Source organism: Brachypodium distachyon, chromosome 2 (genome assembly GCF_000005505.3).
Source record: "Brachypodium distachyon strain Bd21 chromosome 2, Brachypodium_distachyon_v3.0, whole genome shotgun sequence".
NCBI classification, from domain to species: domain Eukaryota; kingdom Viridiplantae; phylum Streptophyta; class Magnoliopsida; order Poales; family Poaceae; genus Brachypodium; species Brachypodium distachyon.
In genome coordinates, this window is record NC_016132.3 from 11,015,096 (window position 1) to 11,029,782 (window position 14,687).

At 43.5% G+C, this 14,687-nt stretch overlaps 1 protein-coding gene across 1 annotated transcript; it reads right to left on the minus strand.

The window, feature by feature from the left end:
- Positions 1–1,086: 1,086 nt before the first annotated feature.
- On the minus strand, positions 1,087–4,190 carry LOC100830104 (vesicle transport v-SNARE 13). The gene is made up of 5 exons (XM_003567619.4): positions 3,962–4,190; positions 3,801–3,859; positions 3,319–3,507; positions 2,211–2,381; positions 1,087–1,497 (listed from the first exon to the last, which is right to left on the minus strand). Exons 1-5 carry the CDS (start codon positions 4,053–4,055, stop codon positions 1,345–1,347), a joined length of 666 nt encoding a protein of 221 aa, XP_003567667.1. The 5' UTR covers positions 4,056–4,190; the 3' UTR covers positions 1,087–1,344.
- Positions 4,191–14,687: the final 10,497 nt, after the last annotated feature.

Sequence of the window (14,687 nt, forward strand, 5' to 3'; positions counted from 1 at the left end):
GTCACCTATATCGTCGACACAACTCATTCACCTTACCAACGAATACACCGAGACACGATATTTGTTAATGAGGTTCGGCCGAAGCCTACATCTCCAGGGCATGACTACGGACGTTCCTTCCCACATAATACCGCAACACCGGCCACCCTGAACGTCGCCACAAGCCGCCGGCTCTCCCTACGAGCATATTGCTATTATGTTGTCATGGTTATATCATGTGGCTGTCCCTGATTATATAGGACCGGGTAACCGGAGTCTGACAAGAACTCCAACCTGTACTGCAATTACAACAGGTCCCTTAAGCCAACCGTAACTACAGAAAACGATGTCCCAAGGGGAAGCGCATTGCCATATTTCGATCCCAATATCTGAGGGCTCACCTGAGCTTCGGATGGAGGAAGGAGCACACCTCTCAGACGCCACCATCGCCTGAGTCTGTTAAATTTTGGACTTCAACAATCATAATTATACGAATTTAGAATTCGCCAATAAATTGGCTACCGTCTTTTCAATATAAATTATTGCAATATTCAAATTGCAATATCAATGAATTAGAAAAATTCATTTAAGTAAAAAAGAATATTATGCAATAACCTACTAAAAAAAGGTATTCTCAAATAATAATAAGAAAATCGTATTCGATTTCTATTCATCTTACATATTAGAGATTATTATTATATGTACTCCTTTGTTTAGAGTATTCTATGTCTAATTATTCAAGAAATTAGATTGATTGATATGAGTTGATTTCCTATTATGATGGATGGAAGAAAGAATGGATAGTCCAATAGCGGCTTCAGCAGCCGCAAGGGCTATAACAAAAATTATTTTTTTCTATTTTCCTTTTAAGCATCATTATTACAGAGTTTGACGTTGACATTTTGCATGCCTGACATGTCAACACAAAACCCAGTTTTTTTCACTACAACTTCTGAAAACTGGGCATTTTTAGGAGTGTAAATTCAAGCAAACAAATGAGAGTTACATGCTAGTAACTTTTAAGAAAATGATTTCAGTTTCCCAATTTGTGTGTGAAAAATATAGTTCAACAAGATAACTCAATTTTCTTTAGTTGGCCTCTAGATCTTCAACTTAATTACAAAACTTCCGATTCAAAATCCAAAATGCTCAATTATTCTGTCTGTCATACACAATCTGTTTTATCTACAAAGCTGTCAAACGGTCTCAACATATTTTTCATAATCAAGACATTCATCATAACAAAAACAAGCACAAGAAACTGTTCCTTGAAACCAACAAACAAATGGCATGAAACACACTATAAACTGCCTTCGTCAGTTCTGATTGGTGTAGAAAGCTGATGTCGGATGCTGTGGAAATCCTTCAGTGCACAAACTTAAAATACAGGATGACTAGGATCGCCAAGACAAGGAGGGTTACGATCAAACCGATGATCCACTTGTTCCTATCCATCCTCCTTACCATGGCCCCCATGATCCTTCTGCTCTTGCTAATGTTGTCGTCCACGCTGTGCAACTGTAGTGGAAAGACATAATTTTTAGTAATAGGTTAGAAAGCGAAAACATGCACGTAAAAAAGGCCATATATAAAGTAGAACATAATAACTCAGTTGTAATGGCGGCTATATTTAACTCTCTGGATATGGTTAATAGAATATGGGCTATGCCACCATCATATTGCTTTTATGCATTTAAACTTACCTTCACAGTTGGTATTGAAGAACAAGTTCTACCAGTTTAAAAATTATATGATCTCCTAAATTTGCACACTGTACATTCTGGTCCATACTACTAAGTTAGGTCCGCTGAGGCACAAGGAAAACATAGTGCATTGAAAATAAAGTGCAAAGACAACCTAGGTAAAGCATCAGGATGTTATCTATGTTTTTCGAGATTCAGTGACTAGATAATTTTACTGCAAAGGATATCACTTTACATCTAGCATAAAAACATTTAAGGTAGAGAGACAACACATGATTAATGATTTCATCATGATTTCCTTCTAGCAAATTGCATACAATATGCATAATATTGGAGCGTACAAATATTTTATGAAAGATAGTATTCCTCCGTTCCATAATTCTTGTCTCAAATTTGCCCAAAAATAGATGTATCTATTCCTAAGAAGTGTCTAGATACATGTAATATTTCGACAAGAATTATGGAACGGAGGGAGTACCAAATTACAAACCAATCGGCCAAAACAGGGAGAATCAACTAAATAGTTACCGTATCATTAGCACGTAAGAGAGATTGGCGCTGCTGATGTAGGTCATGCAAGATGGAGACTCCAAGATCTTCGGTCTCCAACATGGTACTGTGGCTATCTCTGATCCGATCAGTTGTCTGGTTTTGCTTTTCTGTTGTCCTGAGCAATCTTGACCTTTGATCAGCAGATACCTGCAAGATTTAATATCCAAATAAATCACTGGACTTTAATGGGATAGAAAGTTAGTCATTACGAAAGCTGAAGGACAAGATGTTGTAACTAAATGTAAGATTAAGAACTAAAGAGGCACATGTGAGTTCAGTAACCTCAGACTTGACCAAAATATAAATGTCGCAAGGTGATATTTACTTGATTGGATTCTATCTTCTCAGCCTTTTATAAGAATATCACAGAGAATCATATGGACATCATATACTATAGGATGAGCATACGAAGAAAAAAAAAACATTCACTAGAGATTCATCACAGATGGACTGGAAACAATGTTTTTTATTGTCTGCGCGAAACAACATTTCTTTAACTTGCCAAAATATTGACATTTGCATCCTTCAACAGAATGACATATATCGATACATATTATGCTACCAATATCAATATCCGAGCAGCATTGGACAATTTGTACTCCCTCCAGCCAGAATTACTTGTCGAAATATTACATGTATCTAGACGCTTTTTAAAGATAGATACATTCATATTTGGGCAAATTTGAGACAATTAATATGGATCGGAGGGAGTACCTCATTATTCAGACTCACTATTACACATTGAAAAAATGTATTCAGAATTCTAGCGACGTGGGGAAAATTACAAATAAGAGACTACATCAGTGCATCCAAATTGTTGGATAAAAAAAGAGAGACATCCATGTTTTTTTCTTCCACAAACCTGCTTGGTTCAGCTGTAGATTGATTTACAGATTGTTGGACAGGTATTCTTATTCTGGGGCTACTTTTAATCAAACAGGTATTAATGTTTACCATTTCTGACATACATAGCCAGTAAAATGCGGGTTAAGAAAATAGATGCATGAATGCATCACATTGTTAACCAAAACATGATTCACCTCTAGATTAGAAACCATCCATGAATTCAGAATAAAGATCATACCACCAAAGTATCTGCCATTCCTGACTCTAGCAATTCCTCTCTTGTCCCTTGTTGAGCATTGCCAGTAGTGATTCTCTTTAACGTTCCCTTCAGGTTGTTAAGGTCTGACTTGTACTCCCTCAGTTTCGCCAGGAGCCCGGCCCTCACGCTCGGTTGGAGGTTTCTTGCTTCAAGGTCCATCTTCCTTATCTACAAAAGGAAAACCACGTCGAGGCATTCTCAACATAAAACTCTTATCGATCCATACAGTTAACTCATCCTAGATGAGAGCAATTTGTTTGCGCGATGTCCTAATTTAAAAACGATAAAGAACATAGTGTTCGTTTGATTTACACTATAACCTAATCCTGCAAAATTTAATTATTTCGGTGATGGGTTAAAAAACACAACCCCTTGGTATACCATAAATCAATCGAATTCCTTGGAAAATTTGTTTGGATTGATAACATATTATTTAATTGGTTATAAAGAAGAAGGGTTACCAGTGCCTCAGCGCCATCGATGCCGGATTTGATCTCCGACGCCTTCTGCTTCAGCTTCTCTGCATACGATACAACCAAAAAGCAGAAGAAGATCAAACAATTCGAGGCGAGAAAGATCTAGGAAACAAAGATCGGGAGAAGATTCATGGGACACAACATACCTCCTAAGAGGGAGGAGGCGGCGGTGCATTTGCGGGAGAGGGAGGCCGAGATCTCGCAGTACTGGCGCTCGTAGCCCTCGAATACCTCGCTCATGGCGATCCGAACCCGGTCGCCGGCCGGCTAAAACCTCTCGAAATCTTCCACGTTCCAATTAGGCTACAACCTAGAGGGCGACTGGGGACGAAGGAACAAGAAGGGGAAAGAGAACTCGTTTACGCAAATCAGATTCGGAAGCGTACTCCATTTAGGCCTGCTACGATACCTGTTCAGAGGAGATGCAGGCAGCAGGGCATCCGGAGGTCCACGGGCCGTCAACACAAGGCCGAAGCTAATGGGCCAGAAACGAGAAGTGTCTGCCCGTGAACATAGAAGAGGCATTTGTTAATTAGTGTTGCAAAAATTCATACCATGGAGAATATATTTTTGAGATATTTCATTGTAATCTCTAGTAATAGGAGTTACTTTGATTGATACCACGGAGAATATGTTTTTGAGATATTTCATTGTGATCTCTAGTAATAGGAGTTACTTTGTAATTTCTTGTGTCTATGATCCGAAGCACTGTTTCGACTTTGAAGAAAGTTACGGATAATTTCTTTTTAAAAAGCTGGTAGCTGCTGCTGGGTGAGGCATCGATGAACAAGGACATTGTATTCCCCTTCCTTTTGCTGCTCTATCTTCTTCCCCAAACTACTACTTCTAATACTCCCTCGGTCTCGAAAAGATCGCCGCATCAGTTATTTTGCAAAAACACCCCCACCTTTTCTTTCAATCAACCCCCACTCCATCTCTTCAAATACCAGCAACTCTTCTTTTTTTTCATCTCCTCCACCTCCCTCTCGTCTTCACGACAACTCCCTCTCGTCTTCTTCCCCTCTCCTCTGTCGTGCTCTGCTCTCCTCCCCGGTTTCCTCCACCTCCTCTCCCTCCAGCTCCCCCTCCACGACGCTCCAGCTTCCCCTCCCTTCCGACTCAGAGGTGGCTTCTTTGGTCCAAGAAGGCCGGATCCAGGGGACGAGAGGCCGGATCTGGTGGCGGGAAGCGTGATCCGGGAGACGAGAGGCCGGATCCGGTGGCGGGGACGCGGGATCCGGGGGGCGAGAGGCCGGATCCGGTGGCGGGGACGCGGGATTCGGGGGGCGGGGGGGGGGGGGGGGCGAGAGGCCGGATCCGGTGACGGCGAGAAGTTGCTGCAGTACATCCCAAGGGAAGCCGCCAACTGGCCCACCCACCTCAAGGTCGCCGTCGGTAAGTCCTCTCTGTTTTCTCTTCTCTCTTGTTTCTTTCCTTCTCCTTGATTTGCCCTTGTTCTTGAGCCTCTTTTCTTGTTTATCTGTGGCCACTGGTATGGGAGGAGGCCGGGAAGGAGAGCACCGAGCAGGTCACCAGCCACCTCTAGATCGTCGGATGCAGCGGGACCAGGGCCCGCAGAGGCAGAACTCTGCCTGAGATGCGGGAAGGCGGAGGAGCGTGCGGCAGAGGCCGAGATGCATGGTTGCAGGAGATGCCGGGCGGAGCTCGTCGGCAGGCGACGGCATCGAGGAAATCGGATCCGTGTAATTTGAGATAGCCTAGTGTGAATGTAGTATTCTAAAAACTGAGGACTTAATTGTAAAGATGTGTTGTGAATGAGGCTGTGCCAATCTTTTCAGGACAGAGGGAGCAGATGCGAAGACTCAAATCATTTTGCCTGTGCGTGACGCGAGGAGTGATTTAGGTTGTAGCAATTGGTTATTAGAGCAGGTTACGATCCAGCCACCAGAAAATTATTATAAAAGAAGAAGAAGAAGAAGAAGAAGAAGAAGAAGAAAATTCCCGTTCGTCAGTCGCTCTCCAATCCTCTTGATCCATTCCGTGAAACCCAGGCGAAAGGTGGGGAATCACTTCGGCGAATCCGCACAAAACACACTTGTGTGTACCTCAGCTTGGTAGGAGTGGATTCGGAGTAGCTGCGACGGCAAGATCAGACAAGCCCCCGACTCTGACGGTGCGCATGGGTCAGGCGAAGGCTGATCTGGCGGCGATGCGGTAGCTGCTTGATTCCACGATCAAGGCAAGTGCTGCGAACACGGCAAACATCTCCGATCTCACAATTTCCATCAAAAACCTGGCCATTGGCCAGGCGGAGCTGCAGACCACCGCCCAAAAGGTGGACACCACTCTGAACCGTGTCCTCACCGCCACCAATGATGCGACTCAAGCCGTCAAGGATCTGAAGGCGTCTCTCTCCACGGTCGAACAGCGCGTCTCTTTTTTGGAGAAGGCTTCACCATCGTCCACGACCACGGCGCAGCAACACCACCATGAGGGTGATCCTCGGCCCAACGGGCACCGTCTTCTACAACATCACCAGGGTGATGATCCCAGGGTGCATCAAACCTTTGGTCACACCCTTGTAAGGGGTGAGCACTCGGAATCCCACCATGTTATGACATCTGATAATGAAGATGAGGATGAATTTGGTTTTAGGAATGCCAATGATAGAGGTCGATTTAGGCACCATAATCGCTCTGGTCCTCGCTTGCCTAAGTCTGATTTTCCCACTTTTATTAGTGATAATCCAAAGTGGTGGAAGGAACAATGTGAAAAGTATTTTCGGATGTACCTTGTTGATCTTGAATTGTGGGTAGATTTTTCCACAATGCACTTTAGAGGAAATGCAGCATTATGGCTTCAGACTTATGAAGCATTGCATAATGTGGCCTCTTGGGCCCAATTATGTGTAGCTGTGTTCACTAAGTTCAATAGGAACAAGTACACCAAAATCATGGATTCCTTCTTTGCATTTAAACAATCGGCATCCGTCGATGAATATGCCCAGAAATTTGAAGAATGCATGCATAGAATTCTGCTCTACAACCATTCCTATGACGAAACTTTCTTTGTCAATCGATTCATAGATGGGTTGAAACCTGAGATTAAAAAATGCTATTAAGTTGCAACAGCCTGGAACGGTTGATCTGGCTTTGGTCTCTTGCTCAAACGCAGGAAGTCCTATTGGTTGAGGATATGTATGTTCCGGTCAACAAATATGCTCAACGGGATGCTCTTCGACTCAAGTTCAAGCAACATTCTCAACAACCGAGTATTCTTGGGGGCCGTCCTGATGAGCACAAGTCTACTAACAGATTCACATCGGCCAAGTTTGACTCGCTGCATGCCCAGCGCCGAGCTAAGGGAGAGTGCTATAAGTGTGGTGAGAAGTACTCACCAGGTCACGAGTGCCCTACTCAGGTTCAGTTACATGTGGTTGAAGAGCTTTTAGAAGCCCTGCAGCTCAGTGATGATTCCGATTCAGATTCTGACATTACTCCTCTTGAAACCGAAGACATACCAAAGAATCTTCTGAAACTTTCTATTCATGCTGCAACTGGTGCTGTGAGTAAGAAGAGTGTGCGTTTGCAAGGCCAGGTGGGCAAATATACCATTTTGGTTCTGGTTGATTCTGGTAGTTCCAGCAACTTTATTAGTCAGCAATTGGTGGAGCAATTACAATGTCCTACTTCTTCATGCCTCCAGCCTGAGTTACCGTGGCTGATGGTGGAACATTGCGCTGTGATAAGCACATCCGATCATTTCAGTGGTATACACAAGGGCACAAATTTGATACAGCTTTGAAAGTGCATCCACTGGGATCGTATGAAATCATACTTGGTATGGATTGGCTTGAAGAAATTGACGACATGTGGATTAGTTGGCGGAAGAAAACTCTTCGGTTCAGACATGAAGGCAAACGCATCACCTTGCGCGGAATAAGAAATGATACTTCTTCATGTAATGTTGTTTCTCGCAAACAACTCCAAGGGATGCTAAATGTGGGTGAGGTCTGCAATATCATGGAACTATGTGCCGTACAAGAACCAACCACTGTCGAGCCCCCTCTTCCACTCGATATCCAACATGTCCTCACTGAAAATGCTGCTGTCTTTGCGGAACCTCAAAACCTCCCCCCACACCGCCAATTTGATCACCAAATTCCGTTATTACCAGGCACAAAGTCGGTCAATGTGAAGCCATATCGCTATGCTCCATTTCAGAAAAAATGAGATTGAGTCCCAAGTCAAAGATATGCTCAGCCGTGACATTATCCAAGAAAGTACAAGCCCTTTTTCATCACCGGTGCTTCTCGTGAAGAAAAAAAATGGCACATGGCGGTTTTCTGTTGATTACCGTCACCTGAACAATATTACATTGAAGAACAAATATCCCATACCCATTTTCGATGAGCTTCTTGTTGAATTGGCAGGATCCCAGTGGTTTACAAAGTTGGATTTGTGGTCAGGCTATCACCAGATCCGACTGGTTCCACCTGATGAGCATAAAACAGCATTCAAGACACACCAAGGGTTATATGAGTTTAAAGTTATGCCCTTCGGCCTCACTAATGCACCGGCTACTTTTCAGGCTGCCATGAACACTATTTTTGCCCCATTAATCAGAAAATGTGTTCTAGTCTTCATGGATGATATTTTGGTGTATAGTGCTACTCTTCAAGACCATATCAAGCATCTGACTCATGTTTTTGACCTACTTCAACAACACCAACTGTATGTGAAGCGTAGCAAGTGCTCCTTTGCTCGAAAATAGTTGGAGTACTTAGGCCATATTATAAGTTCCCAAGGCGTGGCTACAGATCCCAGTAAGGTTCAAGCTGTACAAGATTGGCCACCACCTTGTAATGCGAAAGAAGTCCGAGGCTTCCTTGGTTTGACAGGGTATTACCGCAAGTTCATTCCATGGTATAGCCTGATCAGTCGGTCGGGTCCTCTCAGATTTGCTTAAGAAAGATACTATATTCAAATGGACACATACGGAGCAGGAAGCTTTTGACCATTTAAAAGAATTGATGCTCAATGCTCCAGTGCTGGCACTCCCCGATTTTAAACTACCATTTTACGGTTGAAACGGATGCCTGTAAGCGTGGAATTGGTGCGGTCTTGATGTAAAAAGGCCATCCAGTGGCATATCTGAGTCATGCTCTGGGACCCACTGCACAGACGATGTCCACATACAAGAAGGAGTGTCTTGCCATTCTTCTCGCTGTAGACAAATGGAGAGCCTACCTCCAGCATGCACCATTCACAATCATCACTGATCACAAAAGTCTAATTCACCTTTCTGACCAGAAACTCACTAGTGAAATGCAGCAGAAAGCTTTTGTCAAGTTAATGGGTCTTCAATATAAATTGGTTTATCGAAAAGGCAAAGACAACACAGCGGCCGATGCTCTCTCTCGCCAGACGTCCCAAAATGAACTATTCTCAATTTCTTTGTGTCCCACGTTGGCTTGAATCTATTACAGATGGCTATAACACAGATGAGAAAGCTCGCTCCCTGTTGCAAGAACTCAGTATTCATAGCCCCTATTCTCAAGGATATTCTCTTCACCAGGGTCTCATAAGGTACAAGGATCGCATCTGGCTAGGTAACAATACCGAAGCACATAAAGCTATTTTACTTTCTCTGCATGACAGTGGAGTAGGGGGTCACTTTGGATTTTCTGCCACTTATCATCGCATCAAATCATTATTTGCTTGGCCTGGTATGAAGTCCCACATCAAACAATATGTCCAGCAGTGCACCATTTGTCAACAAGCTAAGTCTGAACATATTCGTCTTCTTGGTTTGCTTAACCCTTTGCCTATCCCAACTGAAGCATGGAGCATCATAAGTCTAGATTTTGTCGAGGGATTGCCGAAGTCTAACTCTTTCGACTGCATCCTTGTGGTTATTGATAAGTTCAGCAAGTATGGTCATTTTATCCCCCTCTCACATCCCTATACTACTTTGACAATTGCACAGAAGTTTGTGGACAATATTTATCGCCTCTATGGTTTGCCTACAATTATTATTTCAGACTGGGATCCCATTTTTACAAGTAAAATCTGGCAAGAGATGTTCCGTTTATCCGACACCAAGATGAATATGAGCTCTGCAAATCACCCCCAAACTGATGGGCAGACAGAGAAATTGAATCAATGCTTGGCGACCTTGTTGCGATGTTCTGTTCATGATTCTCCAAAGAAATGGGCACAGTGGTTACCATTGGCTGAATATTGGTATAATACCAATTTTCATTCCGCTTTGGGCAAGACTCCTTTTGAAATATTGTATGGCTACAAGCCACGTCATTTAGGTGTTACCAATCTGCAGAGTTCCACACCTACAGACTTGGCGGGGTGGTTGCAAGATCGTCAAGCAACTGTAGGATTGCTGCAGCAACATCTCTTGCGAGCTCAACAACGCATGAAAGATTAGGAGGACAAACACCGTTCTGAATGAGAATTTGCCGTGGGTGATCTCGTGTACATGAAGCTGCAGCCGTATGGACAAATTTCTGTTGCCAAACGCTCCAATCACAAGTTGTCCTTCAAATTCTTCGGGCCATATGAAATTCTGGAGCGTGTGGGGAAGGTGGCATACAAGTTGAAACTCCCTGCTAGCAGTCAAATTCATCCTGTCCTACATGTCTCGCAATTGAAGAAATTTGTGCCTCCAGATCAGGTGGTGTCCTCTGACCTTAATTTCAATTTCATTACTGATGAATCGTTCATAGTGCAGCCTGCTGCAATGGTCGACACCAGAACTATTCGCAAAGGGGGATCCTTCATCCGTCAGGTGCAAGTGTCTTGGACTGGTTTACCAGCTGCGCTGCTTACATGGGAATCTGAAGCTTCTTTGCGTCGTCGGTTTCCTGCTGCACCTGCTTGGGGACAAGCAGACTCTCAAGGGGAGGGGACTGCTACGATACCTGTTCAGAGGAGATGCAGGCAGCAGGGCATCCAGAGGTCCACGGGCCCTCAACACAAGGCCGAAGCTAATGGGCCAGAAACGAGAAGTGTCGGCCCGTGAACATAGAAGAGGCACTGTTAATTAGCTGGTAGCTGCCGATGGGTGAGGCATCGATGAACAAGGACATTGTATTCCCCTTCCTTCTGCTACTCTATCTTCTTCCCCAAACTGCTACTTCTAATAGATGCGAAGACTAAAATCATTTGCCTCTGCGTGACATGAGGAGTGATTTAGGTTGTAGCAAGGCCTCGTTTGGTAGCCGGTAGGCTGAGATTTTACATGAAAACCTGTGTAATTTACCAGGCAAGTTTTTATACTCATCAATCAACTTGTCGATCCGATTTTGAGAAGTGTAAATCCAGATAAAACCCTAAATACACCTCGTTCGAGCTGATTTTTGAGACACAAGGAGGGGGGGGGGGGGGTCGCGTTGTTTCCACTTGAGCCGTTGACGCACCGAGCTCTCACGCAAGGGGAGGAAACGAAGCTCGACCCCGGTGCCCCGTCGTCCAGCCGTCAAACCCGCGCCTGCGACGACTCCGTGGCGGCCGATGAATCCTTGGGCGACGCCAAGAGTCTGCAGCAAGTCGTGGCGACTCCAACGAGTCCAACTGCTGCCGCCGGTCCTGCCGCCGCCTCTCCTGACCTCCCCGCTCCTCGTCAAGTCGTGAGGCTGGAATTATCACCGGAGGTTTGTCCCCGTCATCTCCTTTCTCACCTATAATTTCTAGGGTTCTTACTCTTCTTCCCAACTTGATTTTTTTCCCAAATCCTACCGAAGCAGCTCGTGCTAGACGAAGTTGTCGATCTGCTCTACGGCGTCGTGGTCGGGGAGGGCGGGCAGTAGTGAGACGAGGGTCTTCTGCTTCCCCTCCCGTCCAGTTTGGTAACCCTCAGGCTCCTGGCTCCCCATACGGATAACGAGGGGAAACACCTAAGAAGGGAACGAGAAGCCACAATGCCCATAGCATTGAACCGGTCTTACCACCTTAATGGGTGGACCATTGATGATATATGGTAATGGAAGGCGGACCAATAGAGTTAACCGATTTTGACAGGAGGAACTTGGCTATTCAATGGCGACTCGCCTACCGAACGTTCAATATAAGGCAAAAAAGGCACATTCACTTATTAGCATGACCTGAACCTCTCCGCCCCAACTTCTCTTTATAGGAAATACCGTTTAAGTCCCCGGTTTACTTTATGTTTGCTAATCTCTTTTTTACTTTAAGTTCTAGCGCTTTTAATCCTCAGTCGCTTTCCATTCAACATGCACAGTTCTTGCAGATGCCACAATAGTCAATTCACTCGATACATGTGACACCTCAAGTGCGACCAAGACAGTCACAATAGCAGTCGCCTCTGCTCTTTGTTAGGACAATATAAAAACAAGTATAATTACTTTCGTGAAAATGTGCTTCAACAAGCCTTGTGCACTTGCAGGACATCAAAAAACACAATGTCAGAGGGGGCTATGCAAAAAAATTTAGCACCAATCTGGATGCGGTGAAGGGAAATGAAGGGTATAGATAGTACGGGGACACCATACTATGCTGGGCAATAGCTTTTTGTTCATAGAGCGTTTAAAAAAAACCCATAGAAATATAAGAGGTTGCCAACATTTATGCCAAACAGTGGTAATATTGGATTTTCCATGGCGATATCATGCAAGATTACATTATTTATTAAACAAATTGATTACTCATTTATTATTATATTGTATGAATGTAGTGAATAAATGTCAAATCTTCTAGATTAGGTCGTAATTAATGATTGCATGAGGCCAAGCATGTTCATAATTTCATATCCCTATAAATAGTGCCGCTATTCTTTCAGAGAAAATAGCTCTAATACCAAGGAAAATCCAACCATCAATAGTAGTTTACATCATCCTAGCAAATGATTCATCTGTTTTGGATAACTTTCCATTAGGAATCCTCAATCTAGGAGCCATGGATCCAAATGGTTTCTACCACAATTATGCCATGTTTAGTGAAAGTGAGTCCAATATTTCCCCCTTGCATGAAGCACTGAGAGGCACAATGGCCATGCCAATGTTGGATGAGTTTGTATCCCCTACTTTCCAGCCGCCACCGTATTCTAATTCGATGAGAAACACTCCACCTACCACCAATGTATTAGGAGTACCTATGCCACCCAAAAATCAGCCCAACCTACAACACCAAACAAATGTTCCATCAGCACAAACTCCGGTGTTACCCCATAAAAATACTTGTCATGTATCTCTTGCATCAGAACCAACTATCATGGAAAGCTCTCAAAGGAATCAAGAAATATTCTCACAGCAAGAATTTCTTACAACCCCAATCCAGAACTACATCAACCCATCTCAGCAAATGCAGATTTTTTCCATGGAGTCTCCATCAATCACATCCCTACTCTAAGGAGATCCCATTGCTACTGTCCATGCCCACCTTAATACAATTGGAGGGTTGGATGATGGACCGATATTTGAGAACCCAACAAGGCTATTCACCGGGGTAACCTCACCATTGGGCTATGTTTCTTCTCCTCTAAACCATTATCCATTTGGTTCAAATACTATATATACACAACACATACAACATGGGGCGCTTTACAATGAAGATCTTTATGGTGTTCGTACCCGTCCATTCGCTACATTCCCAAGTCAATAAAGAGAAGATGCGACCCTAATAGATGGCCAAAATGTAAGTTTTGCTGGTGATGTCATGCAAGAACCCATGAGGTCAGGCCACATATGCAGGTTTTGTAATGCTACATTCAACTCGCCTCAGGCCTATGGTGGTCATATGAGTCACCATAGCAATCAAAATAAGAAAAACCTTCAGGACTGATCTTCCCACGTAGCTAGTCATCTCATGATAACTAGCTACATTGAAGGGATGGAGTTTGTAGTGCAAGGGCAAAAGTTTCTAGTATTGTTTTTTAAACAAAACTGAATGTATCCAATAGCATATGAGTGGACAATCTATTGTACGTATTGTTTCTTTATGGTTCTCATGTTGATATTTCCTTCTGTTAGTGGCAAAGTTATAATAATCATTAAGCGTACTCAATTACTCTCTGGTTTAATGTTGGAGGAACTATCCTTTTCCTTCTTGGGCATACTTACTGTTCCAAGTTTTTTGTTTGATGAGATTTTTTTACAAATCAATACAGCATGTGTAATCATTAATCGACAAACACACACAACACACCAGTCATCAGTGCAAAGCCTAATCTCTGTGATCTGTGCATGCAATTGATCGGAACAGTAACATATTCTATGCCTGGATGCAGCCATGAATATATATGTGTGTGTTGGGCTATAACTAATTATACACCATCTAATTAGCTGGCATGGGATGGCTGGATTAGTTAATCCGTTTATGCTGGCTGGATGAATATGTCAAAGATGTTGTGGCTGGCTGCAGTAAAAATCATTAAATGCAAGAGAGCATGTATAGCTCTCGTCTTACTGCCTGGCAGAGCTGTCGTCAACACACCTATTTTCGCTGCCATCATCCCATGGCTTGTCGATGGAGACTACAATATCGGTGCTCGGCCCGGCCATGACTTGTGTCTTCGTCTCGTCGGTGCCCTTCTGCGCGCAGCCGGTACTCCTTCCATCCCATATTACGTCAGTCAAAGTTGTCTAAACATAGATATGTATTTATATACTAAAATACGTCTAAATACATGTGATATTTTGTCAAGTTATATGGGACGGATGGAGTATATCGTATCGGCACGCTCCCCGACGTAGGCAGTAGGCAGTCGCATCTTTTTGACCTTGCATCGTCTCGCTGCGCTCTTGGCAGAGACAGACACGACGTTGACACCGTTGAAAATATGGGCAATTTATCATGAGATTAGGTAATAAAAATAGTAGATAAATCATGATCGCAAGAACATAAATTAAACTAGCTATACAAACTACTGCAAACGATG

Excerpts from the sequence above, each read along its gene's own strand:
- LOC100830104 (XM_003567619.4), bottom strand. The coding sequence starts at position 4,055 with ATGAGCGAGGTATTCGAGGGCTACGAGCGCCAGTACTGCGAGATCTCG. Across the intron at positions 2,382-3,318 it reads GAATGGCAGATACTTTGGTG|GTATCTGCTGATCAAAGGTC; the intron begins GTATGATCTTTA and ends TAAATCTTGCAG. Across the intron at positions 1,498-2,210 it reads TCTTACGTGCTAATGATACG|TTGCACAGCGTGGACGACAA; the intron begins GTAACTATTTAG and ends TTTCCACTACAG.